Consider the following 26385-nt stretch of genomic DNA (forward strand, 5'->3'; position numbering starts at 1 on the left):
GCCACCTTCCCACAAAATGTGTGGTCATTCTCAGCTTGAGCCTAAGAAACCTTTTGGTTAGAATAAGAAATCTAACAAGAGTAATTCAAGGCATAAAGTTGAATTCTAAAGGAAAAGAAAAATGCACAGATTTGAAGATAAAGCTAACAACTGTTTCTGTTTTCTTCGAGACAACATTTAGCTTTCACAAAGGTAGCAACATCTAAGGAACATATTCTCAGTATCATAAAGTGAATGTGATCACTCTTGCAATACCCAATTGGAAACTTGTTTATTTTACTGAATATAGAAATGGCATGGCATCCCGTTATCTACTAGGCTTTGGCCCAAAACAGTTTGAATGAAAATGATTTGTAATATTCTGTAGTCTGTTTTGTATAATCTCTGAAAACAGAACAGGGAGATGGGAACCAAAAAACTGACCAAAATGGATGAACAGAGACGGATTTTATCGGCTATTAGAGAGGATGGAGTTAAGTCTGCAATATACCTGAGGCATGGGTCTGCTGTGGGGCTCCTGGAGAAGATGGGACTATTGCAGTGTCTTTTTCTCCCTCCCTGGGAAGAGCAGCCTCCGTCCATTTCTTTTTGGAAAGTTCCCTAGGCTCCTCCTCCAGAGAGGGTCCTGCTGGGAACCCGCTTTCCCAGCAGCACTTGCATGGGGCGGGCACTGAAAGGTCTCCGAGTTCTTCTCAGAGCATGATAGCATGATGGAGTTGAAGTCTCTCTCTCTCTCTCTCTGTTTCTCAGCCAATAAAAAGCTTGGTTGTGTCCATGCTCTGATTGGCTGAGAATGGACACAACCGGCAACTACAATTCCCAGAACTCTCTCTTGTAATTTGTCTTATTTCAAAAAATGTTATGGTAAAAACTTAAAAATAATTCTAAAAAAATCAGTAGATCAGTAAATTGTTTTGAAACTTGGCAGACCTGAAGTTGTAAATGGGTTCTAAAACTGAGGGAGATTTCAGGCAGATAGTCTTTAAAATGACTAAGGATTGAGCCTTTAAAGTTTCCCATTGTAGCCAATAGGCCAAATCTTTGCTGAATCAAAACGACAACACCCCTCCCGATTTCTTTAACTTCCCGGTAAACAGAATAAGGGGTCAGTTGACAATGGATCCTGAAATGGCATGCTTTTTGGACAAATTGTACACCTCTATTGTCTGCAGATATGATCATTGCCCTGGTGTCCCATCAGTCAGAGATAAAAAGAGTGTACATAACAATGAAATCCCACTCCCTGCATCCCATTACAGGTAATGAAGGTATCATATCTGTTTCTTGAAGTGCAAGGCTGAAAATTATCTATGAAATCTACAAAGAAGAAAAAATAAGACCTAAAACTTAGGAATGCAGTTGGTAAAGAATTAAAATATTACATTTAGTTGAGAGGAGAAGCTCTGAAAATTCCATAAACTTGAAAAAAAAAACCAATAAGGATATTTTATTTTATTTTAGTGGTGGAGAAATAGCACTTTAAACTTTAAAATAATATCAGTAGTTAGCAAGTTTATAAATATTCATAGCAGGTGGCGACTGAATGAATATACCTAACATGTACTGACTTGAGGCCGTTGAATTACCTGAAAAATTAATATATATGAATATATGAAACTATTTATAGATTGAATCATTAAATTCTTTGGAATACGAAAGCTGTGGGATTTAGAAAAGTCAGGTCCCTTACTTCTATTGCAATCAGGCACAATGGTAGTTTGCTGAAATCTCTGATTTTATTGGTATTAACAAGGTGCATTGGCCTCAGCCTATTTTCACTTAGTGGCAAGTGTGAGACAACCTAAATAGGTGATGAAACGATCTCAGTGGTAATACCTGCCTATTGTGTGGTTCTTAATTTTTTTAAAGTTGATTGGGCTAATTTAAATATGTGCACACACAGAACTATGCAACTAAGGCCACTTAATTTCACATTTCGCAGCTTAATGCTCTGAACACAATCTTTATTTTCTTTGAGCAGGCATCTAATAACGATACCCAACAACTGAAATATAATTCTAGCTGGAAAGCAAGGAAGGAAGACACTATATCAGTATTAATCATGAACGTGTGTGCTTTTAACTGTTCTCTAAGTCCCAGAAAAGGGGCAAAGTGGCTAGCAAAGACTGAAGCAGCAAGATGTCTAGCATGACCGCGCAGAGGCACCTGACCTATTCTATGAAAACAAACAGTCCCTCCACATGAACATTGATGTGGGATACCTCAATGTTCAAAGTGAATTATTGCTTATAGGAGACAGATTTATAAACAGGAACTTCTCTCTCTCACTTTCTCTCTGTAATTAAAAACCAGAAGAGTTCTGTTGTAAAAACATACCTTTTAATAACATTTTGGTACACTTGGTGGAAGTAGACATTACACCATTAAAAACACAATCCTTGTTTATCACCACAGTGAGATATCGAGTTCATAGATGTAAGCACATCTACTTATGCCACTGCCACCAAATGCCATAGCCACTTATGGAAACTTTCTAGAAGTCCTTGTGGACTCTTTCTGACAATTCAGGAATGGACAAGGCATGGCCCGTGGCTATATGAAGTACCTCAGGTCCATGTTTGTGACTTCCAGAAGGACTCTCAAAATGACCTGGGGGCATGGAGATCATTTCCACAACATTTGAGGGTCAGGACTAGGCCAATATTGAAATAGGAAGTAAACATGAAGTGACCCCCTCTCATTTCTTACTACCCTGTTTCCCCTAAAATAAGACATCCCCAGAAAATAAGACCTAGTAGAGGTTTTATTGAATTGCTAAATATAAGGCCTCCCCTGAAAGTAAGACCTAGCAAAGTCTTTGTTTGGAATTATGCCCGCCGAACAGAACACCAGAGCATGCAGGATTGGTAAATGTACGTACCATAAAGTGTTGGTAGAAATATTGGTAGTAACAAGAAATTCTTGATAGGATTCAGTTTGTCTGGTTATGCTGGTTTGTGATGACAAGTACTGTACAGTATATAATAGATGTTCAATTTTTTGTTCAACAATAAATGTGAATTCTTCTTCATGGAAAAATAAGACATCCCCTGAAAATAAGACCTAGAGCATCTTTGGGAGAAAAAATTAATATAAGACACTGTCTTATTTTCGGGGAAACACGGTATTAAAAACCCTCCCCTGGCCTGTAATGGTGAAAATGCCTTTCATGTGCCTTAAAGAGGACTTGGAGGCATCTGACGATAACTTGGGAGGGGGTGTCAAATGCAGCGGAGATGCAGCCCTCCAAAGTCTCACGGGGAACTAATGCAGCCTTGCATCCATCCACAGTTTTCCACCTCTGTTCTACTTCCATTACTTGTCAACACTATCCTTGAACCACTGCTGTCACCAATACCACAGTGTATCTGAAATCGTCTAGCACAAAAACATTATTGTAGCATACCCAGTGTCACATCTATTATGGATTTGTTGAAAAACAAACTGCGTGCAGTCCTGTCCAGACTTATCCAGCCCTTTTGTGCATCCACAATGAGCAAAAGAAATAAGCCAGGAAAATGGAAAAAATCAAAGTTTACTCTTAAGTAGCAGAGTCAAGGAGAAAATTAAACAAGCAGCTTCAAAACCTCCAGTTTCAAAATAACTCAGTCTATCTGAAGCAACAAAACTCACAAAGTTCTTTACATTAAATTCATGCATCTTCTTGGAGATTTCTTCAATGGTGCAAGGAGACAAGCATAGTAGGCTCTCAGCAAGTTCTGAAGTAGGTGATTCAGTAAGTCGCAAAAAGCATTACAAATATTCCCCAAGTTATACCCCATTCAGGGAGTGGTTCAAGCTTGTTAGCCTTGATTGTTCTAATTACTCAACTATGAGTTGTAATTGACCAGGTGTTTTTCCCTTAACACACACATACACAAATAGTGATCCCACAGAAGCTTAGTCAAATACACGCATATACAGCAATAACATCTGCATAATACAAAAATAACCTATTAAACAGAAAAACACACTTAAGAAATCTCCAATGGGAGAGATAAAGTGGGGTATAAATAAACATAATAAAAAAGTAATAATAATTTACTTATTTAATGTACCGTATATACTCAAGTATAAGCCGACCCTAATATAAGCGGAGGCACTTAATTTTACCACAATAAACTGGGGAAACTTAATGACTCGAGCATAAGCCGAGGGTGGAAAATGAAGCAGCTACTGGTAAATTTCAAAATAAAAATAGATCTCAATAAAATTATATTGAGGCATCAGTAGGTTAAATGTTTTTGAATATTTACCGTATTTCAAAGAAAAGTAAACTAGCTCTGTAAGAAGAAAGGTAGGATCAACAAAAAAATGGTATTAACAAAATAATAATAATAATAATAATAATAATAATAATAATAATAATAATAATACTTCATTTGTACCCCACCCTATCTCTTCCCATGGGGACTCAGGCCGGCTTCCAACATAGTAACAGGCAAACATTCAATGCCTATATAAACAATGCAGAGCTACATATAGATCTATAATTATATATACTAATTTCACATATGCATTTCCCCCTGAAAAGTTTACAAATCCTCTCTCTATATATGTACATTTCCCTCCTGCAATATTTGCAAGCCCTATATATCTATGTTTATATCTATATAGAAATCTCTACATTTGTGAATGTCTGTGTGCATTTCCCCTGCAATACTTGCAAGCCCTATATAACTACATTCATATACAGTAGAGTCTTACTTATCCAACACTCGCTTAGTCAACATTCTGGATTATCCAACACATTTTTGTAGTCAATGTTTTCAATACATTGTGATATTTTGGTGCTAAATTCGTAAATACAGTAATTACTACATAGTATTACTGCATATTGAACTACTTTTTCTGTCAAATTTGTTGTATAACATGTTTTGGTGCTTAAGTTGCAAAATCATAACCTAATTTGATGTTTAATAGGCTTTTCCTTAATCTCTCATTATCCAACATATTCGCTTATCCAACGTTCTGCCAGCCCGTTTACGTTGGATAAGCGAGACTCTACTGTATATCTATCTAGACATATCTCTATATATAGATGATTATATCTGTATAGGATTTGCAAAGACTTGCAAACATGTGAGGTGAAAATTCATATATAGAAATAATGTATACACATACATGTACATGAAAATCTCTATATATCTATATGTATATAGGATTTGCAAAGAGTTGCAAACGTATGAGGGGAAAATTCACACACACACACACACACACACACACATATATATATATATATATAATTAATGTATATAGATAGATAGATAGATACAAATATTTAGGTACATAGGGATTGCAAAGGCTTGCACAGGGACATGCCTATATATCTATAGCAGAGATTAACAATTATTTCCGGGGGAAATGCTTTTTTAGATTAATGGATGGATATATATATATATATATATATATATATATATATATATAAAATATTCTTCTGCCTTGCAAGGGCTTCTTTCCCTTTTCGAAACATTCTCTTGGTTAAGAGCGAGAGAGGCTTCTGAAAATAAAACACACACTGATAAGGGAGGTGATAAATATATCATATATTGCAAGCAATGGCCTCCAGGCTCCCTGCCGGCTCGACCTTGACCCCATTATAAGCCAAGGGAGGCTTTTTCAGCTCATAAAAAGGGCTGAAAACTGGGCTTATCTTTGAGTATATATAGTATCTAAATTTTAATTGTTTCTAATACATCTTATTAATTATTTCTCTACCACCTCATAATCCTATATGTATTTATTTATATCCTACCGCTTTGAGTCCCCTTTGGGGTGAGAAGGCCAGGATATAAATATGGCACATAAATAAATAATATTTAACACATTCTCTTGAGTGTAATTTCTTTCTGTCCCCATGACAAACTTAGAATGCATGTACACTATTGAATTAATACAGTTTGACACCATTTTAATTGCTATGGGCCAATGCTATGGAATCCTGGGAGCTTGGTGAGGTTCCAGCATGCTTTGGCTGAAAAGGTTAGAGGTCTTGTAAAACTACAACTGAATAGTGACATATGGCTCATCATATTGGAGTCTGCCATTTTCTGTGCAAAATTGGAAATAGTTGAAAATATTCCAAAAGTGAGATAAATTGTTTTTAATTGATGGAAAGTCTTGACAAAACAGAATCCAACACATATGAGAATCTTCACTGTTGATAACATATTCTGCACATAATTCACAGGTTGGATGTATTTGTATTACCATTTTTGTACAGAAAATATTGTTTGAACTAGAAAAAATGATGTTTCCTATGGAAAAATACTCATGTGCAAAATTGTGTATAGAATATGTCCCAAACTTGAACAGTTGTTGAAACTACATGATTTTCTCACATCAAGAAGAAGCTTACTAAAGTTACTCTGTGCTTCTTCCAAGAACTAATTTAATGAAGAATTACATCTTTATTTCAGTGCGAAGTGTATGTTTCACATCACATCTAGTTTGACCCTTGGTCACCAAGTCTACCTTTCTGTCTTGTTAGTGCTCTGTTAGGAGATCTTTCTGGACTTTTTTGCATTCATATCATGCTTTCTACAAGCATTGCTGAGAAGAACAGTGGGATCCAGGAAAAGTTTAAAGAAAAATAAAAAGTAAATATTAAAACATTAGCGATAAGTAGAATTGGGCAATCTTCCCAAGTGGGGTGATTCCATAATAGTATCATTATGTAACTACACAATTGCAACTTCTCTTCTTTAAAAAAAAACTCATCATGGAGCAGGAGATATAGAAAACAGGATGGTGTAAATTGTATTGTTTTGTTTGAAGGTAGAGAAAGCAAATCACAGGGACTAATGCCACTGCAGAGAAGATATGAAAGAGTGCATCACCATTCCGCTACCAGGTACAGCAAAACCAGTTTTCACATGGAAAGAGGCAAAACATTTGTAAGAAGAACCACAGTATGAAAGAATCTCAGGTCCCGAGGAAGCAAAGTAGTCACAAACCATAACATTCCCATTACAATGACTGAAGTTGGGAAGAAATTCATTCAGGTCAAAATGTTCTAGCTTTGACTCATGTTTCCAGAGAACATTGTTCCAGAATCCTTGGAGAAAATCTATGTGACCTTTACTATACTTCAGATAAGCATCTCTGTTATTGTTAGAAGTATTCTCTCCTGACTATCTTCCCTTGAACACCATTCTTGGTCATCTTTTCTTGATCACTAAGTTATGTGACATTGAAAGTTTTTAAAACCAAATCAGGGGTGCTGAGTAGTGTTTTATGTATTTTATTAGGTTTTTAATGATTTTAATGGCTGACTATTTATTTTTAATAGTTCTATGTTTATTCTGTAATTTTATTTCACAAAACATGGAAATGATTAGTATAACCATATAGGACATTTAGAAATATGCTTTGATTCATGATGGCTCACTAAAACCATGGAATTGTTTCAGTTATTACTGTTGTTATCTGCCTTCAAATCAACTATCCTATAACTAGGGTTTTCTTGACACAATTTATTCAGAACAGGTTTGTCACAGCATTCTTCTAGGGCCAAGAGGGTATGACTTGCCCAAATTCCATGGTTGAGCAGGGCTTCAAAGCCTGGTGTTGAGAAGTCGTAGGCCAGGATTCAAACCACTAGATACCAGCTCCCCAATTATCATCAGGGTTCACAAATCTATTCTTGATATGGCACAAAACAACTATAGTAACTATTGGCACAGTAGAAAATTGGAGAGAAAGCTTAATCCCTTTCATTTCCTATTGCGCCAATAGCCATTTTAGCTGCCTTTCCAATCTACAGGTGCATCCACAGTGTAGAATACAGTTTGACACTTTAACTGTCCTGGCTCAATGGTCTGGAATCATGGGAACTGTGATTTCACAAGATCTTTATCCTTCTTTACCAAAGAGTGCTGGTGCTTCACCAAACCACAAATCCCAGGATTCCACAGAATTGAACCGTGAGTCAATTTGGTGTCAAACTGCATTAATTCTACAGTGTAGACACACACTTGATTTATTCATACGGAAAAATGAAATATCACTGCCATAAGAATGATACAAATATTCACCTGCACTAGATCAAAACAATCTTCAAATCCTTTAATGCTATCTGCCTCCATTTACAGAATCATTATGTTGTCCTGTGACCAATATTTGAAGCACAGAGCTATTAATTTAGAAAAATCAAATGAAAGGTTTTGTTTTAATTAAGCAAAAGCTGCAAATTATAATTAAATGTAAATTATATTTGTGATTGTAAGTATAATTTAAACCAACACACTGCTAACACAAGAAAAAGGCCACCCATTTAACCTCTTGGTGATATTAGTAACCAGCAAACTGACAGCAATTCCTGATCAGTAGCCTGTTTTGACAGCTAGGACTTTGAGCTGCAATGTATTTTTAACAGCCTCAAATAGGAAGTTCTAACCTGGAGTAAATAAACTTTCCCTAAACCATTTTCCTTGCAAGAGTATAGATTACTTTACTACCACACCACCCAAACAAAATGGGACTCAAATTCTTAAAGAAAATTAATGACAGTTCCTCCACGTGTTAAGAGACATGCTAGAAGAAAATGTAATATCTAGAAAAAATAAACATACTACTGGCAAGTTGTGGCTGCTTATTTTAAATCTGGAGACTTAGATTGCCACATCTTGATCACATAAAATCCAAGAAAAAAAATCATGAATTTCCCCTTTTTTATTTCTTAAGCCAGCTTTTTAAAGTATGCGAATTGTGGCCTATATTATAAAATAATGACACAATTATATTGTTATCAGGGATAGGAAAGTTAGTGGACGTCAACACTAACATCTCATGATGTGTGTCCATGTGCCTTCACCTGTCAACTTATGACAACTAGTTTTTTTCAGGCAAGGGATATTCAGAAGAATCATTTCCTTCCTTTGAAATGTAGGTTACAGTACATAGTATCCATTTGCAGTTTCCCATTCAAGTACTAATCAGGGTTTCTAAGACCAGATTAAAACTGCATCAGAATGTAGGTGAAAAATCCCATCTATGATTTCACTCCTTCCAGTCTCTGTTTTGATCCTATGTGATACGGAAACAGCTGTATGGATTTTGCAAAATCCTAGTTTTCACCAACCTGCTGAAACAGAAAGAATGACATTAAAAAGAAACACGCATACACATACACAAAGCATACACGAAGAATACAGGAAACAAAAAAAAACCTTATATAGAATGGAAATGTTAACTAAAACTGAGGCTACACTGCACTGGGGGTACTTTGAATGTGCTTTCCCTGCATGGCTGTGGATTGGCCTAGATAGCCCATGTGGCCTCGACTATGATTCTATGATTTTATTTATTTATAGTACTTGTACCCCACTTTGTCTCTCAAGGACCATGTAGACTCTGCTTTGCTGCTATGTGTGTCTACTGTCTAACTCAGAGAACTCTGAGGCCTCAGGGCCAATCTGGAGCATTTCTATTCAAGATTGGTCCAGCAATAAGCAGCAAATACATATGAGTCCAAATACAAATTTTCAATTTTTTTATCTCCTCTGACATTTCTTTTGTCTTTTTTATTGTTCTCTCCAGTGTCCTATGTCCTCTTATCTCTTTATTCTTTATAAATTCTCACTTTCATATTTCTGTGCAAGTGATGACCCGTTTAACCTTTTCTGTCTTTCATGTGCCTCCTCCTTTCCTTCACATGTCTTTAGTTTTTTGAGATGCGCTGTGTTTATTCGCCATTCTGGTCTTTCCCTACTCCTCTTTCTCTTATCTCATCCTCCATGTCCACCCCACATTCCCATTGCTATCATACCCATGGAGACCTTCTTTTCTATGTATGCTTCTGCACCAAGGGACAGCGTACTGACAGTTTCCTTTCCCTGCTCTTCCCACTCTCCCTTCTGTTCTTCTCTATTTGCCTCTGGCTGCTGTAAACACTAGGGATGACAAGGGAGGCTGCAAGGATGGGAAAAAAACACATGTCAAACTGAAAATGCTCCTGCTTTATTAGGAGAAAAAGTACTTGGGACTTTGGCTTAAATCCTCCCATGTAATTAAAGTAATTAATATTAAAGCCTGACATCTAATCCTTGTTTATCATGAGCTGCAGGGTATAAATAAGTAGTCAGTGTTTATGAGATTATAAAGGAAGCTGTTCATAAGTAGCATCTGCACACCGAGTCAAGTAAACTAACCCATAGGAAAACTTAATGAGTCAAAGTGTCAATATTGGGCACTGCAAAGGAAAAAGTAACATTTGAAGATTCTGCTAATGTTTATGCAGCATGTATAGATTGTTGGTTTTAAGAAGAATGACAGACTGCTGGTAAATTCCTTTTGCCTTGCCATCATAAATACTTTAATATGAGCACAGAGTTCAGTGTATTTACACTGCACCATAGAGCAGCATATGCACATATAATAATACAGTTGTAACGTAAAGATAAAGGCTTCCCCTGACATTAAGTCCAGTTGTGTCCGACTCACAACTGGACTGGGGTTGGTGCTCATCTCCATTTCTAAGCTGAAGAGCCAGCGTTGTCCACAGACACTTCCAAGGTCATGTGGCCGGCATGACTGCAGGGGAGTGCCGTTACCTTCCCACCGGAGCGGTACCTATTGATCTACTCACATTTGCATGTTTTCGAACTGCTAGGTTGGCAGAAGCTGGAGCTAACAGCAAACGCTCACTCCGCTCCCTGGATTCAAACCTGCGACCTTTCAGTCTGCAAGTTCAGCAGCTCAGTGCTTTAACACACTGTGCCACTGGAGGCTCCAATACAGTCGTAATCCATACTATATGTTTGAACCTAGATTTCTAGGTGCTGCTAGTCATGCAAGTAGAAAAGGCCATGGAGCTTAGAGGCATAGGACCCCTGCAAAGTAGGAAAAGCATCAATAAAAATGATTTATTTTATCCTGAGAGAACATTCTTTAGGAATCTCTTTCGGATGACTTGATAGTCTATTTTTTGTTGCTAGTTGACAATAGAATCACAATTAAAAACTTAAAGATTTCCAGAAAAGTATTCATAGAATCATCTGTGACTCTATGGCAAACTTCTAGTAGAAACTGTCTCCCTGGAGGCCTAGAGATTCCCAAAGAGAACACATAAATTAAATCTGTGAATAATCAAATAATCAAAGCTAATCTTGCAAATGTGGAGAGTTAACTGTAGACCCATTCATGACAGGTATGGACCAAAAGGTTTTTTAAATTAAGGCTAGGCAGTAATTATAAATCAACAATGCCTAGGTCCTTCCATGGTGGATCTGTGGAAGGGAGCATGTCAACTGGTATGTTCTCCATGAAGTTAGTAAATAAAATACTCCAGGGGACTCACTTCCTGTGGGCCAGATACATATACATTTTCCAAAATGTTATGCCCCTGAAGGCTGATAGAACAGGGTATAGCAGACAGGAGCCTGGCACAACACTGTTGGCTCTTGGTCAACCACAGGATGGAGAAACTTCCATGGGTTCTTTCTACAAAGCTGGTTTTTTTTTTTTTGTTTGGTGTCACACAACACTGTCAAGTACTTGTTCCCCCAATTCCTTTCATTTATCATCTCCTCCAAGTGTACCAAAATGCAATGAGGATTCAGGAGATTAGCTCTCACATACTATTTCTGGAGATTCCTCACAATACAGATGCAGCATTCATTGAACTAGGAAAGCTTGTGCAATCCTTTTCTTATGGGTCCCATTTCTTGAGCCCAAGGAGTAGCATGAAAGGTTTGTGTGTAAAAATAGAACCAAGATTTGCTCTAGCCCCTGGGCATCCTCGGAGTCTCTGAGAGGAAGAGCAGCTGTCACCTTGACTGATTCTTCTTAGGGGAAACATCACTTTGGGGAAGTGGCTGAAGTCTCCAATAGGTTTCTAGACCAGGAAACAGGAAAACTGAACATACATCAACACCCATACCAAAGAAAAAAGACACAATCTATACAAATGGAAGGAAAGGGACCTGTGCACATACACATTGGCTTAATAGCAACTATGGATCTCCCATCTCAGAAATCAATAAAGCCAATCTCTGCTTCCCACCAAGGAGCAATAGGCAAAGGATGTTTCTCTTCCCCAGAACATACAAAGCAGAAAACTAGCTAGACAAACATGTCAGACAACATATGGGGCAGTGTGTGAAAAAAAGGTTGTAACTTTAATAGCGACACCCCCACAGAGACGTTCCACAGGATTATTCATGTCCCTAGCATCCCCCTTGGAGAGGACCAAAATGATTCTAACAACTTAAAAAGTATAAGCAAATATTAAAGCAGTAGTTTTCAACCTGACGGTCCCCAGGTATTTTGGCTTACAACTCCCAGAAATCCCAGCCAGTTTACTAGTGGTTAGGATTTCTGGGAGTTGAAGGCCAAAACATCTGGGGACCCACAGGTTGAAAACCACTGTACTAAAGTCGTACTTCATGGGAAGAGAGGGAACTTTTCCAAGTAGCAATGTCATATCTACCGTGTTTCCCCGAAAATAAGACAATGTCTTATATTAATTTTGGCTCCTGAAGATGTGCTAGATCTTATTTTCAGGGGATGTCTTATTTTTCCATGAAGAAGAATTCATATTTATTGTTGAACAAAAAATGAGCATTTATTATATACTGTACAGTAGTTGTCATCACAAACCAGCATAGCCAGACAAACTGTGAAATCCTATCAAGAATTTCTTGTTAGTACCATTATTTCCATGTACATCAATCTATGGTATGTACAGTACATTTACCGATCCTGCATGCTCTGGTGTTCTGTTCGGCAGGCATGCTTCCAAACAAAAACTTTGCTAGGTCTTACTTTTGGGGGAGGCCTTATATTTAGCAAATCAGCAAAAAATGTACTAGGTCTTATTTTCGGGGGGAAAGGGTATGATACTTTCACATAAATCAGGGCAATATCCCCCCATTTTTTAAAGAGGGATTATTCATGATCATGAGAAGACCACATCTCTCTGTAATTCCTCCCTGAAGCATCCTGCTGGACACTATTACTTGGGCAAGAAAGGCAATGGGTGCATGAGGGACTGTTGTATATTTTGTCATTGTGCCATTGACTAACCTTACCACATTTCAAATAATTTGAGGATACACACATACGCAAGGAAATTTGTACACAATGTGAATACATACACAAACACACACACATACATATATGCTTTATTTCTAATTGTTCCAATTTTTGAAGTGGACAATACAGAGACAGAGCTCCTCCTAAATTTCAAATTCTGTGGCTTCCTGAAGGAATCCCTGGAAACCACAGTGTTGAATTAAAAAAAATCCAGCAGCAGTAATTTAAAATCATTTAAATGGCCAAGAGATGGATGTAGAAATTTGGTGCTATGGTTTTCCAGCTTAAATGTCATTGCAACAGGCAGGAATCCCATTGTGATCCCTGGGGAAAACCACTGCCAATTGCTGTCCTACAGGAAAGCATGGAAGGAGTGTTGAAAACAATACAAGACATTGTATATTTATGGTAAGCTTTCTTCCTCTGAGAGCACCTAGCAAATTTGTCCTAATCTACTGATCCTACTAATTAAATCCTACCACACAATAAATATCCTTGAAGGAAATTATTTCCCTGCCATGGCATTTGTAGGTAACTGACTTGAACAATAAATGTATCAAGCTCTGGGGAAAATAAACAGAGTGGTGTGAAAATCTAGCTAGGGAATGGTGACTTTAACCCATCATTTCTTGCTCTTCTAAACTATGTGGGGTCATGGACTTACCAGCAAATGTTAATTCTCAAATTGTACTAATAGTTTGAAGCCTAAGGGATGTGTGAGTATATTTCCCCCTTCACAGTGCCATAGTGCTAATGTTTGCCTTAGAGACTGACATTTGACCAGAATGATTAGCAGCAATTTGACTAAAATACCATGGATTTCAGGTTTTACTTTTAGCCTTAAAGCCATAAGAGGAAAGGAGGCCTCATTTAAAGTTGCAAAAGTTGGTGATAAAGAAAAGTTAACGGCACATATGAATATTTCAGCTTCAGAACCATAATTTCGTAATTAAAGTATTTCTAAACCATCCTTGTTGATACCAAGAGGCTGCATAAAAAGCATGGGGAATTGGCCACAGAATTAGTTGAAAACAATAGATGTCAGTCACAGAATATATATAATATGCATAATAAAAACAACACATCTTTCTAACTTACCAACAGAGAAAGAGCCAAAACTAAAAGAGATTGACAGACAGATTTAAATTAAAATGCCTGAGCAAATTAAAAGGGAAGCTAGAAATCGTATTGGCAGGGAAAGGTCTTTTTCCATAGCAGGGTTGGCAGCCTGGTTGCTGTCTAGCGGTTTTAAACTACACCACCATAAATCCATTAGTCAGCCAACAATCTGGGATTTTGGACATTGTAATCCAAAGCATGTAAAGGGTTGTAGGTGGCCTAGTCACTACAGCTTTTCTGTAAGCTAATTTTTAGGCTTTTTTGTGTGGTTTTGCTTATTTTCTAATTCCTGTTTGACCAGAAATAAGCCCAAATCAGCTTCTATAGTAGAAATGAAGATAATGACATGGATTGATGAAAACGAATCACAGAATACAGGACTAGCATTTGGGAGTAGAATACAGAGCTGGCATTTGTGAGCGCCAAACTACAAATCCCATAATTCCAATACCATTGAGTCAAGACAGTTAAAATGGTGTCAAACTGAATACATTCTATACTGTAGATTTGCCCTATGAAAAAATAGCTCCCATTACATGAATGGTTATTCACTGTACATAGCTGGATATTATTGCATGAGGTAGTACCTTGTTTCTTGCATATGTATGCAGTAGAGTAGGGCCCGGTATTTGTCTCTCATGTTTCATCTGTGCTTCTGTACCGTACTGTTCATTTGTATTGCACGGAACAGCAAAGCCCCCCCCCCCCATTCCCCCCCCCCCCCACACACACACAGATAGTGGTGAAACAAAAGTGAAAGCAGCACAAAACAGTTTGCTTTGCTGCTGTTTGTTCCTCTGCCTGCCTGCCACTTGTTGCCTCTTGCCTGCCTCAGTGTCTGCCTTGCAGCCTGCTTATTCTTTAAGCTCAGGTCTCCTCCACAGGCAGATTGAGCGGGAGACCTGTCAGAATCAGTGGTCCTTGAGACCCTGCCTTTAAGTTCACAGATCGAGAGGGAGATGTCTCAGAATCAGTGGTGCCTTAAGACCCTGCCTTTAAGCTCAGGTCACCTAGCAGGAGGGGGAGACCTGTCAGAATCAGTGCTGCCTTAAGACCTTGCCTTTAAGCTCAGGTCTCCAAGCAGATCAAGAGAGAGACTTCTCAGAATCAGTAGTACCTTACGCCCGCCCTGCCTTTAACCTCAGCTATCCTCTGCAGATCGAGAGTAAAACATCTCCGAATCATTGGTATCTTAAGTCCTTGGGTTAGAGGGCGGGACCAGAGGGGAAAGAAGGAATGTTTTTAAGGAGATTTTATTTATAGAAAGAAAAAAAATCCCTAAAATTCGGGGGATAACCCAAACCTTGTAAGAGTTGGTGGGTTAAGAGTGGTTGATATGCCCTCCATGTGTGGTGAATTTCACCCCTCTAGCCTTAAAACTGAGGGGGAGGGGAGAGTGGGCAGCTCGCCCATTGGATGGTAAATTGGATAGTAAACGAAAGAGCTCATTCGTATGGATGACGGTTTCAAAAGCGGTGGATAGACACAGAAATGGGGCCATAAGAATGAAACAAACAGGAAGGGTAAGTGATTTCATACAAATACACAAGACTAGTTTGCAGTCAGACTTTGAAAGTAGCAGTTATTTACACACAACATTTTTGAAACACAAAGTCTGGGAATCAATCTTTTAAATGGGTTCTCCTATTCTCTTTCTTAGTTTGATACACAAAATCAGATTTCAGAAACATATAATACAGAGCTCTGATTCCAAAAATGTGTGTGAGCAGGATACACAAATTATTTACACAAGAACATTTTGGTACAATGGAGAACATCTATTCTTGATAACATGCTTGTTTTCAATATATTTCAGCCTAATTCAGGTCTAAGAATTCTACCACCTGGCTAATCTGCCTATATACATCAACTGCAGTTGATCTCTACATTTCTGATAAATAGGTTAAGATATCTTGGGATTGTTTTGACTTTCCACTACATGAATGTGGTTATTCCTAGTAATTTAGAGCTTTGTGCTGCAGAAACTGTTACATAGTGCAGTAAGTTGTTAATAACCTCTGCAAGTGTGGATATGCAATTTAACATGCGGGAAGGATTAAGATGGGTAAAAACCTGCCTTGGGGTTGGATTAAACTTTCTAGTTCATTTCACTGAAGAGCACACTATTATTTTGTGTATCAGGGCCAAGTACAATTTGATTAAGCCTACAGCTAGGAATTGTTGTAAAACCCAAAGAGACTGAGTTAGCATTTTTGAAAAATAATGCACAAATACAAAGATGTGGGAATGAACTGAGTTCTCTTATAAAGTATCAGAAGCAATCTGAGAACTGTCATGCATTTTTACTTTCCATGCTTCTGTAGGTTTCCAAGGTCTAATAAGTGAGCTCATGAACCTAACAGGCATACTTCCCTCCCCGCATAGTTATTTAAAATATTTCTACATCACTCTTTGCTTTATGATAATTAAAACCTCCAATATAATAGATGGTTAAAAAAAATGATAACAAGAAAACGTTCAGAGCTGCCAGCAGTCCTGGTTTGGCAAGAACAGTCCCAATGAATATATTAGTGTACCAATTTTCAGCTGCATTTCAAGTATTCCAGTTTCTCTATCCCTATCCAACTTTTCCTTTTGTCCTAAATTTACTTCAATTGCTGCAAACTGAGTTCAAAGTGCAAAAGAAATTTGTGCTTCCTCAATTCAGCAGGGAGAATTCAGAAGAAAGGACAGATTTTTGCCCTTTCCAGTTGACTCAGGCAAAAGCAAACTACTGGAGGCTCTCCATAATAATTTTTGCTATCTTTAGTATATTTTGATATTGCTTTGTAACGTCTGTCTACATTTTAATCTGTAAAATATTGGAAGGAAACAAATTTCAAGGGTATCAAACAGTAATAATAAACCCCACTAAAATACCCAGGCCCTCCTTAGACCTGAAGTGCATGGCTGCAGCTCTGAAGCAGTCCTTCAATTTACCTAATATGGGCCAAAACTGTATTAAGTAGCTGTGCTTAGTGTTGGGGGCGAGATAGGCCAATGCATTATGTAAGAGCAGAAGTTACATCTTAAGACAAAATGTAGGCCTGTGACTCTAACATTGTCAATTTTCCATCTCATGTATGATTTTGAATACATCTGCTGGATGCCGAAGCTTCAAAAGCCTGAATGATGTATAATGTGCTTTTGCAATTCAACCTATGCAGGTTTCTTTTTTGGGGGGTAGATTTGGTTGTATTCTGAGGTTCTCACATTTTATGATAAAAAAATGGAGGGATGACCTATCTGTCCTTCAGTTAAGCAGAAAGCAATAGCATTAATCAATGTCAAATGCTATGGAGTGCTAATAATGTGAAGTGGAAACATTGCAGTTCACAATACCTTCTGTCATTTTCATGCCATAAGGGACTTTACAATGTCCGGCATGGCTAACAACCCAAACTGGATACTTCTGTTTCAGGCCAGAGTACAAAACTTGAATGAATGTCCGGTAATAATACACCAATCCTGGGTTACCTGAAAAAGAGGAAAGTCCAATAAAATGATATGTTGTACGTTTATTTATTTATTCATTTTTTAAATTCCCCATACTTGTATCCTGCCCTTCTCACCCCAAAGGGGACTCAACAGGCAGCAATTTGATGCCAACAAACAATTTCAAAAATTAATAGTTGCAATTAAAACCAAATATTAAAACATCAATTATCAAAACATCAATTAAAATCATACAAGTTCAAAATCATAGTCCAAGGTCAGTACAGAATGCAGAACAACAACACTGTGAAACACATGTAAATAACTGGGTGCCATAATACACAATGTACAACTTCAGGATGTAGCCACAATGCAAAACACTATTGCATTCACTCCTGTCAGCAGCATGTGTTTGCCTGTTAGTGATAAGTGCAAGAATAAGTCATGTTATACAAGTGGGGTGGTAATTAATCCCATATGCATAATATGGTTTATGCATATCACCAAAGGACGCCAGTCTAGGAGTTTTATACATATATTTAACATATATTTTTCACTAGTTATAAAGTTATACAGTAAATCACCCTTAAAAGGTTTTATATTCTCTTTCTACTGATATGGGGGAGTATCCCTCTGGCAAGATTAGGGTGCCTCTACACTACAGAATTAATGCAGTTTAACACCATTTTAACTGCCATGGCTAAATACTAGAGATGTGCATGGTTATTTTTCCCATTTGTTTCATCCGTGTTTCCGTTTATACTGTCCATTTGGATGGCACAAAAAGGAACCCCCCCCCCTCCGAAACAAAAATGCAATCGAAACGAAAGGTAGGTGGGAGCCAGTATCGGCTCCAAGCCTGCCTTTCAGATCGATCAGCTGTAGGCCCCGTGAGGCCCAGGTGCATAGTTCCATAGTCTGCACCCGTATGCCCACAGCTCCCAGGCCTATGGGTGCAGGAATTGGGCCATGCCTAGCCGGGCTTCGCAGGGTCTATAGCCAATTGACAAGTAAGAAGCGGTCCTTACTCGGCAATTGGCTGAGCCTTGCAGGCTGGGCCTTACCCAGCAATTGGCTGTAGGCCCCGTGAGGCCTGGCTAGCCACGGCCCAAAGCCTGCACCCGTAAGCTTGGGAGCTTTGGGCCTATGGGTGCAGGTTTTGGGCCTATGCGCACAGGCCTGGTGGGAGGGGGGAGGTTGGGGATGGCTGGGTCATCCTGCACCTCCCCCCCCTTTGCCCAGCTCCTTACTGGGCGTTTGAGCAGTGCTGGCTGGTGCTGTGGCTTTGGCTGGTGCCTCGACCCCATCCAAAAAAACAAAACAAAACAAATGTCTGATTTCTGATTTCGGACAAAAACGGATCGCCAAAAGCTGGGACACGAAACGGAACAAGGTAAGTCCCAAATGCACATGACTACTAAATACTATAGAATCATAGGGGTTTGGCAAGGCCCCAACACTATTTGCAGAGAAGGCAAGAAATCATTGCACTGAGCCATGACCGTTAAAGTGGTATCAAACTGCATTAATCTAAAATGTAGATGCACTGCTAGCTATAGAAGTCATAGTATGATCCCCCCCACACACACACACAAAAGAGGGACCATAACTTTGGGATTAAACACTGCTGTAACAATTTACAAGACTAACCGATTTCAAAACAAAACCAGCGTTCAGAGTATTTTAAAACAGTTAAAGTTTAATTCTTAGGAAATACTGGAGACCACACAGGAAGCTGTAATTTTTAATGGGAAAGGTTACAACAGACTTCTCTTCTCAAGAAGCTAGGCATTTTGATTTGAATAAAAATTGGAATTTCCTTACTTGAGGAAAATTAATCTGCCTCTGGCAACAAATCAACAAACAAAGCACTGACTTCCAGCTCTCTTATGCTAATATGGGGAAACCAGCCCCTACAGACATCAAAGGGATTTAAAGGGAGCATGTACAGAATACAACTATTTCCCTCACATGGAGATACCAGGAACACTGACTCACTAGAAACAACTAATGGACACGGTTTAGAAGATGCTCCCTTAAACATGAGACATTACTCAACAGAGATTCTACTGTTCTGCTGCCATCCACAATCTTGACCTGAGTAAGGATTACACTATGGAAAAAAAATCTGTTCCTGGTTTGAAAGTGTTAATCCTGTTTAATTGTGCAGTACTTAAATTGAACATGGTTGTTATACTTCAGAAACTTTGTTTTTGTGGTTGCCACAAACTATTTTGAATTGGTTGAGCCTTAATGAAAAACTATACCAAAATGTGCTGCAGGATGTCCCGCAAACAAAGTTTTTGCAGTTTCATAAACTTTTTTTAATGTTTTTATGATAGTACCAACTAGGAAATGATATTTATAACCCAGGAACAAATATCATTGTAAATAGTGTTATTCTTTTCTTTAAAAAGAAGGCAAACGGATTCATAATTTGACACCCAAGACTACATGAGATGATCATATTTAAGCAAGGTTAGCATATTTCAAAGCAAAATCTAGACGGCATGGTCCTTCAGAAAACATGAATATGCATTTCCACTTGAGAGTAACTTGTTGAGTAATAAATGACAAAAACCACTTCAGAAGAAATATTTCAGCCCCTGTTAAATGAGACAGGTGTTCATTCAAGTGAAACTTCAGAAGAAACCGAAAATTAAGACCATCTACTTCACTTACATGAATGGAAGTTTACATTCATGGTAAAGAGAAGATGCAAGCTCACGTATGTAGGGTCTCAGGATCTCTTCCTTGGACGAGTTTATAATAGAACGTGCTGTTGAAGGTTTTCATGGCCAGAATCACTGGGTTGTTGTGCATTTTTCGGGCTGTATAGCTATGTTCTGGAACATGACCATACAGCCTGGAAAATGCACAACAACCCTATAATAGAAAGTCTTCTTCGCTCACTACTAAACCAATGCCACTGTCTACTTTTCCTCTTTCTCCCCTACATAAATTCTGAAATAAAATACAAGTCAGAGCATGTGTTACTTCATACAGTGTTGGAATAGTAACCTTCCAAGCCTCTCACTATTTGTATTTGTAACCTGTATTCTATGTGTATGTTGATTTGCCAGTACCTCTTTAGTGTGGGAGGGGGTTATAGACATGTGATTGTACTGGGCATTTTCAGACTCAAGATTCCGTTTTGTGTTCAGTATGTATTTGGTCTTCAATGAAAGCAGATGTATATGTCCAGACCTCAATAGAGATGGATGCATCTGCTTAGAGACTTCAGTGAGTACAACTATACTAAAGACTATGGATTATTGATTAAGAATGATACCCTGTGTATTCAACACAGAGAGAAGCGACATCCTATCTATAACTGAACTTTAATAAGAAATGTGTCTGCATGGTGAATTAATACAAGATGTTTTATGAATAAACAAGATATGTTATTTTTTAAAGAAGACTTTGTTTTTATCTCTGAGTGCACATTTTAAACAAAGAGGTTTCAAGGAAGTGTATATCTTTTGGGCAACTACAATTTCAACTTCAAAGAAACAATCACCCTCTGCTAGCCAAAGACATGGTTCGCCAGTTACCTATGTGCCATTACACGAATACTTGTGAATATCACTTGTTCAAAGAGTTGACTTCAAACAAGGTCATGCTTTTCTTGACTAGTGGTTTTCAAAAAGTGGTCTTCACATGTTCATGGAAAATCACATTTGCCAAACAGATAAGACATCATTTTTCCTTTTCAATAAGGTTATGATTGTCATTTATTTCCAAAAGGATATGCCCCCAGAGAGTGGGTGCAGTTATTTTCCAGATGAAATAAAGCAACCGCAAAAAATATGGGTTGAAACATGGGCAAATATATTAGTGTGACCTATTCAATTGTTTCTAAATGAAAGGCAAAGCCTATCAGGGAGATTTAGTGTGAGACCAGCTGGGGCAGTAGTCCACCCAGACCTTCTCCCCAACTTTCCTGGATGAAAATAAGTTGACTGGAAATCGTGCAATTTTATTATGGCCTTAGACCTTGCTTTTGGATGATGTGTCTTAACATTGGAATGTATTTTAATTATGTCTTCGTGTATTTATTAATTTTAATTTAATCTTACTTCATGTTTTTATGTCCAAGGCACTATGTAGTGCTGTTTGTAAGCTGCCTTGAGTCCCCCATGGGGTAGAGAAAGGCAGGATATAAATATGGTACATAAATAATAATTTAAAAAAATTACCCATAGTCACTTAAGAGGGTCCAACTTCAAATTCAGGTGACTCTCAGGTAAGCTATTATCTTGGAAGGCCAGCCAGAGGGTATCAACCTTCAAGAGCCATGACTTCTTAGTGAAGGCAAATACCAAGGCCCCTTCTACACTGCCATATAATCCAGATTATCAAAGCAGATAATCCATATTGCCTGATTTGAACTTGATTATATGAGTCTATACTGCCATACAATCCAGTTCAAAGCATATAATCTGGATTTCATATGTTAGTGTAGAAGGGGCTCCACTGAACAGCCCCAAGTACAGTAACTTTCTCCACTTCCTGATCAATAGATATTCAGGGGCAGTTCCAGATTCCTATCTTTCACCAAATGTGTGCCAGAAGGTGATCAACAAATTCATATCGGTCCCCAATATTTGCCAGTGAGGACCTATTTGAGGCACCACCCGTAGCCAATAACTAAGTCCTCCATGAGAGTGTAGGCTAGGTGAATAAAATCCAGAAATGGGGGGGGGGGGGGGGAACGACCTGGTCTGAAGTTAAGTTACCAGTATACCACACTGTGAAAAGGAGGCAAAAGGCAGAGCCAAAACAGATCAAACAGGGAAAGAAGTGGATGGAGGAGCCCTTAAACAGACTTTCTCTTTAACCCCTTTCTTCATATCACGTAAGGCTTGCCTGATTTCAGCTTAACCAGCATCTGAGAACAACAAATTGATCTTCCCCACCTATTCAACCTAGAAGTGTAGGGAAAATTGTATTGTCATTACAATAAAATTTAACAATTTGAGTTTGTGCTGGAGAGAACACCGCTCCATCTTCATGATAACCCATGCAGGGCACTGAGGCAATCTCAAGTCCTATCTTAAATTATACTTCTCAAATCTTATAAGGTGATGGAAGAATATGCACAAGCATTGTTGGAAGAGTGTGGCAAGGTTCAGAGCAATGTTCCAAAGTACTGTGTGTTCTTAGGCATAATCAGTAGTAAACTGTGCAAAGGAAATGAAGTGAAGTTCATTTAGCATATGTGTTGCAGTTATTTCAAAAGACACCTGAGACTAATACACAAGAGTGTAGGTAAGGGCTCATCAAAACAAAGAAGAAAATATAAAACTGCTTATCTTTAAAACAGCACCATCTTCTGGCACCTCTGCCACAGTCAGAAAGCACAATTCCCCTCTTCTCCCTATTACATTCTGATTGGTTTGTAATAACTCTGGCTCTTACAGCAAAAACCATGAAAAACTGGATTATATGGCAGTATAAATGGAGCCAATGTGTCATAGTTTATCCCTATGAAATCCTAGGATCTAGTTTTGTGAGATATTTAAGGTTCTTTACTACAGAGGTGTGATCCTGTATTTAAGGAAGTGCAACAGAGAATTGTAAGTCCCTTGTCGGATTAGAAATCCCAGGATCCCATGGTAGTTAAAAGTGGAATAAGACTGCTCTAATTGTCCAGTATGGATGAAACTGTAGTTTTTGTTCAGTGATATCTTGGAACTAGACCCTTATTTCTCAGAATTGGTACCCATTAAGAGAAAACATACCCGAAATAAACAAAAGCAGCAAAACTTACCAGGAAGAACTAGAAATAAAAGTTTTGGGCTACTTTCATTTTGGAAGAGATCTTTCCAAGGGCCACACTTTAAGACCTGAGTAACTGCTCCACAAACATAAGTGAACTCTTCATGTACTGGAACGTGCTCATCAGATTCTTCCTTCATGCTTGTTGCTGAAAAGAATAAGAAACTGCTAAATTGAAAATAAGACACTAAAAACAGTCTCCCTAATATGTGTTTCTTCGTAACTCAAAGGGGGGAAAACCCTTGGCTTCTTTTTCTCCACAAAACAGATGAACAGGTGGATAAGAACCCACATGCCACTTTGCATATCTTCACAGAGTTTACACTCCGGTTACATCACTATATGTCCCAAGGCAGTTTCACCAAAGCTTTTATTAGAGGATTAGCAAAACCAGGGTTTATGGCAAAGCTGTAATACCTGCAACTGAAAAGTAAAAATGACTGCAGAAATTGATGTGTTTAAATGAAAACATCAAGATACAAGGCTGCCTACTTTGAAAGAGCATTTCTTTCACTATGGCCCCTTCTACACTGCTATATAAAATCCAGATGATGATGATGATGATTTATTCATTTCTATCCCGCTTTTCTCCCATGAGCGGGACTCAAAGCGGCTTACAAAATACAAAACTAATACAAATACTTCCGCAAACAATACATAATCAGCTGAACCTCGTATACCTATATAAAAATCCAATTTAACATCTATATATATAAAAGAGTGATGGCATCAGGGCAGCGGACAAAACAACAAAACTACAGGCCCCCCAACCTCGAAATTTGACAACACAACCCATCATTCATGGCTCTAGGTTGATACAACAAAAAGAAAATAAAATAAAAATAAAATCCTAATTAAAGGGAGAGGAATAATAGTTTTTATCTCATTGCTGCCAGTTAGAAGGCTAAGCTCCGACCGCTTGGTCTTCTAGCAACCTACTCAGCCCAGGGGACAGGCACAGTTAGGCCTCACTTAGGCCTCTTCCACAGATTATCAGATTTTAACTGGATTATATGGCAGTGTAGATTCAAGGCCCTTCCACACAGCTATATAACCCATTTAGAATCTTATATTATCTGCTTTGAACTGGATTACCTTGACTCCACCCTGCCATATAATCCACTTACTAAACATAAAGACTACCATACAACAGACATTCAATACCACCACTAGCTCAACAATTTCTCACCAACACCACCACACAACACCACAGCAACGCGTGGCTGGGCACAACTAGTATTATATAAAACAGTTAAAACTTAAAGCAGGCACTATTTAAAGGTCTTCATAACTCCCGGTCACTGAGGTTATCTGCTTTAAACTGGATTATATGGCAGTATAAACTCATTTAGTTTCCTTTAGAAGAGGAAAAGTTGGATACCAATACATATAATCATCATTATCATCATCAAACTGGCAAAAGGTAAATCCACAAATGTGGAGGGCCAACTATAGTAAGAGAAAGGATGCAGTTCTGCACACATAGTACTCAGATCCCTTTACCACAAGGGTACATTTTTTTGGAATTCAACCCTACACTGTCCAAGTCTCCAGTCCTCAATGAGGAATAGTGTTAGCTTCCCCTTTGACTCCTGAATGACAGTTGAAATGTATCTGCTTCTTCTCTTCTCTCTGTTTCTACATTCATTCTGATTGGTTGTGTAGAATGGATACTTATCTACTGCAAGCGTTTACTTCTGACTTTCTACTTTTACATCTTTGTGTGTGCTGTGTGTGTATTGGGATTTCTCTCTGCTTGTGTGTCAGGAGAGATGAGAGTACTTGGAGATTTTTCCCTTTCTTTGAAACCCTAGAAGAGATGGAGTTATATAGTAGCTAGGACCCAGTTAATAATAATAATAATAATAATAATAATAATAATAATAATAATAATAATAACTTTATTTATACCCCGCCCCATCTCCCCAACGGGGACTCGGGGCGGCTTACATGGGGCCATGCCCAAAACAATACAATATAAACAGCATATAAAAGAACAACACATCACAACACAATAAGCAATACAATAAATAATAATAATATAGTTATTTACTATGAAGCAATGTATTGTTTTTGTAAATAAACCTTTTGTAATCTTAAAGATGGAACTCTGGAACTTTGCCATCTAAGATCAAAATTCTTTACAGCCACATGACACTTCATGCTCTGCTTGCTGTGAGCTGAATGCTCAACTATAAGTATCCTGTTTTTGTATTTTGGATGCTCTGATATTTTAGGAGTATTCCCTAGCACAGAAAATCCTAACACATTTAATAGCAAATGTGTTTGCTTTGTGCTGAGTGGAAGGAGATAGTTTACATCAGTGTGGTTTGGGGACTGTTGGGGGTCCACAATGTCATCACAGGGTGTGTGTGAAGGATTGAAAAAATGTTGTGAATTTTTGCAGATAAATCTGAATGAACAAATGAAAGCAACCCAGAAAGGGAAATGGAACAAAAGCTTGATGTTCTATGATTCTGAGAAAAAAAAACCTGGCTTTTTAAACCTAATGCCTCAATTAAAAACAATCAGAGGTGGAAATTGGCTATAAAAGTGGGAAATGTACTGTATTTACTCAAGTTCAATGCAAACCATTTTTTAACTAAATTCACTTTCTAAAACATGCACATTAGAATTGAGTTTGTACAATGTGCCCCCCTGCCTGCAGTGCTGCCATTAAAGTGCCTTACTTCTTGGATTAAATCTTGGGAGTCTCCTGCCTCAAAAGGGAGTCCATGGTGAAGAAAAGGTTGGCAATCACAGGGTTACATGATATCAGTGACTCCTTTATATTGCAGGAATAACATTGCGCCATTTCAAAAGGTGCTGCGATTGCAGAAATGCCATCAAAGAAACCTATAGTAATTTAAAGACTAATGCACTGTTGCTACCCAAGATTTTATAGATTACAGCTCCTTTCACAAGACGCCTTCGCAACGTACTCAATGTTAATGGGCTATGGGGCACGACTCTTATGTCTTACAACATTGTATAGAAAGACTCCATGGGTGATCT

The 26385-nt window shown here is 38.1% G+C and overlaps 1 protein-coding gene across 1 annotated transcript in view; it reads right to left on the minus strand.

The window, feature by feature from the left end:
• ldah (lipid droplet associated hydrolase) overlaps positions 1-26385 on the minus strand; it is a 106476-nt gene that overhangs the window by 77214 nt on the left and 2877 nt on the right. The window contains exons 2-3 of the mRNA XM_003215464.3: positions 23363-23518; positions 17497-17631 (exon numbers count right to left, since the gene is read on the minus strand). Coding sequence (XP_003215512.1) covers positions 17497-17631; positions 23363-23510 — 283 coding nt within the window. The 5' untranslated portion in view covers positions 23511-23518. The remainder of the gene's footprint in view (positions 1-17496; positions 17632-23362; positions 23519-26385) is intronic.

Source organism: Anolis carolinensis, chromosome 1 (assembly GCF_035594765.1).
Source record: "Anolis carolinensis isolate JA03-04 chromosome 1, rAnoCar3.1.pri, whole genome shotgun sequence".
NCBI lineage: Eukaryota > Metazoa > Chordata > Lepidosauria > Squamata > Dactyloidae > Anolis > Anolis carolinensis.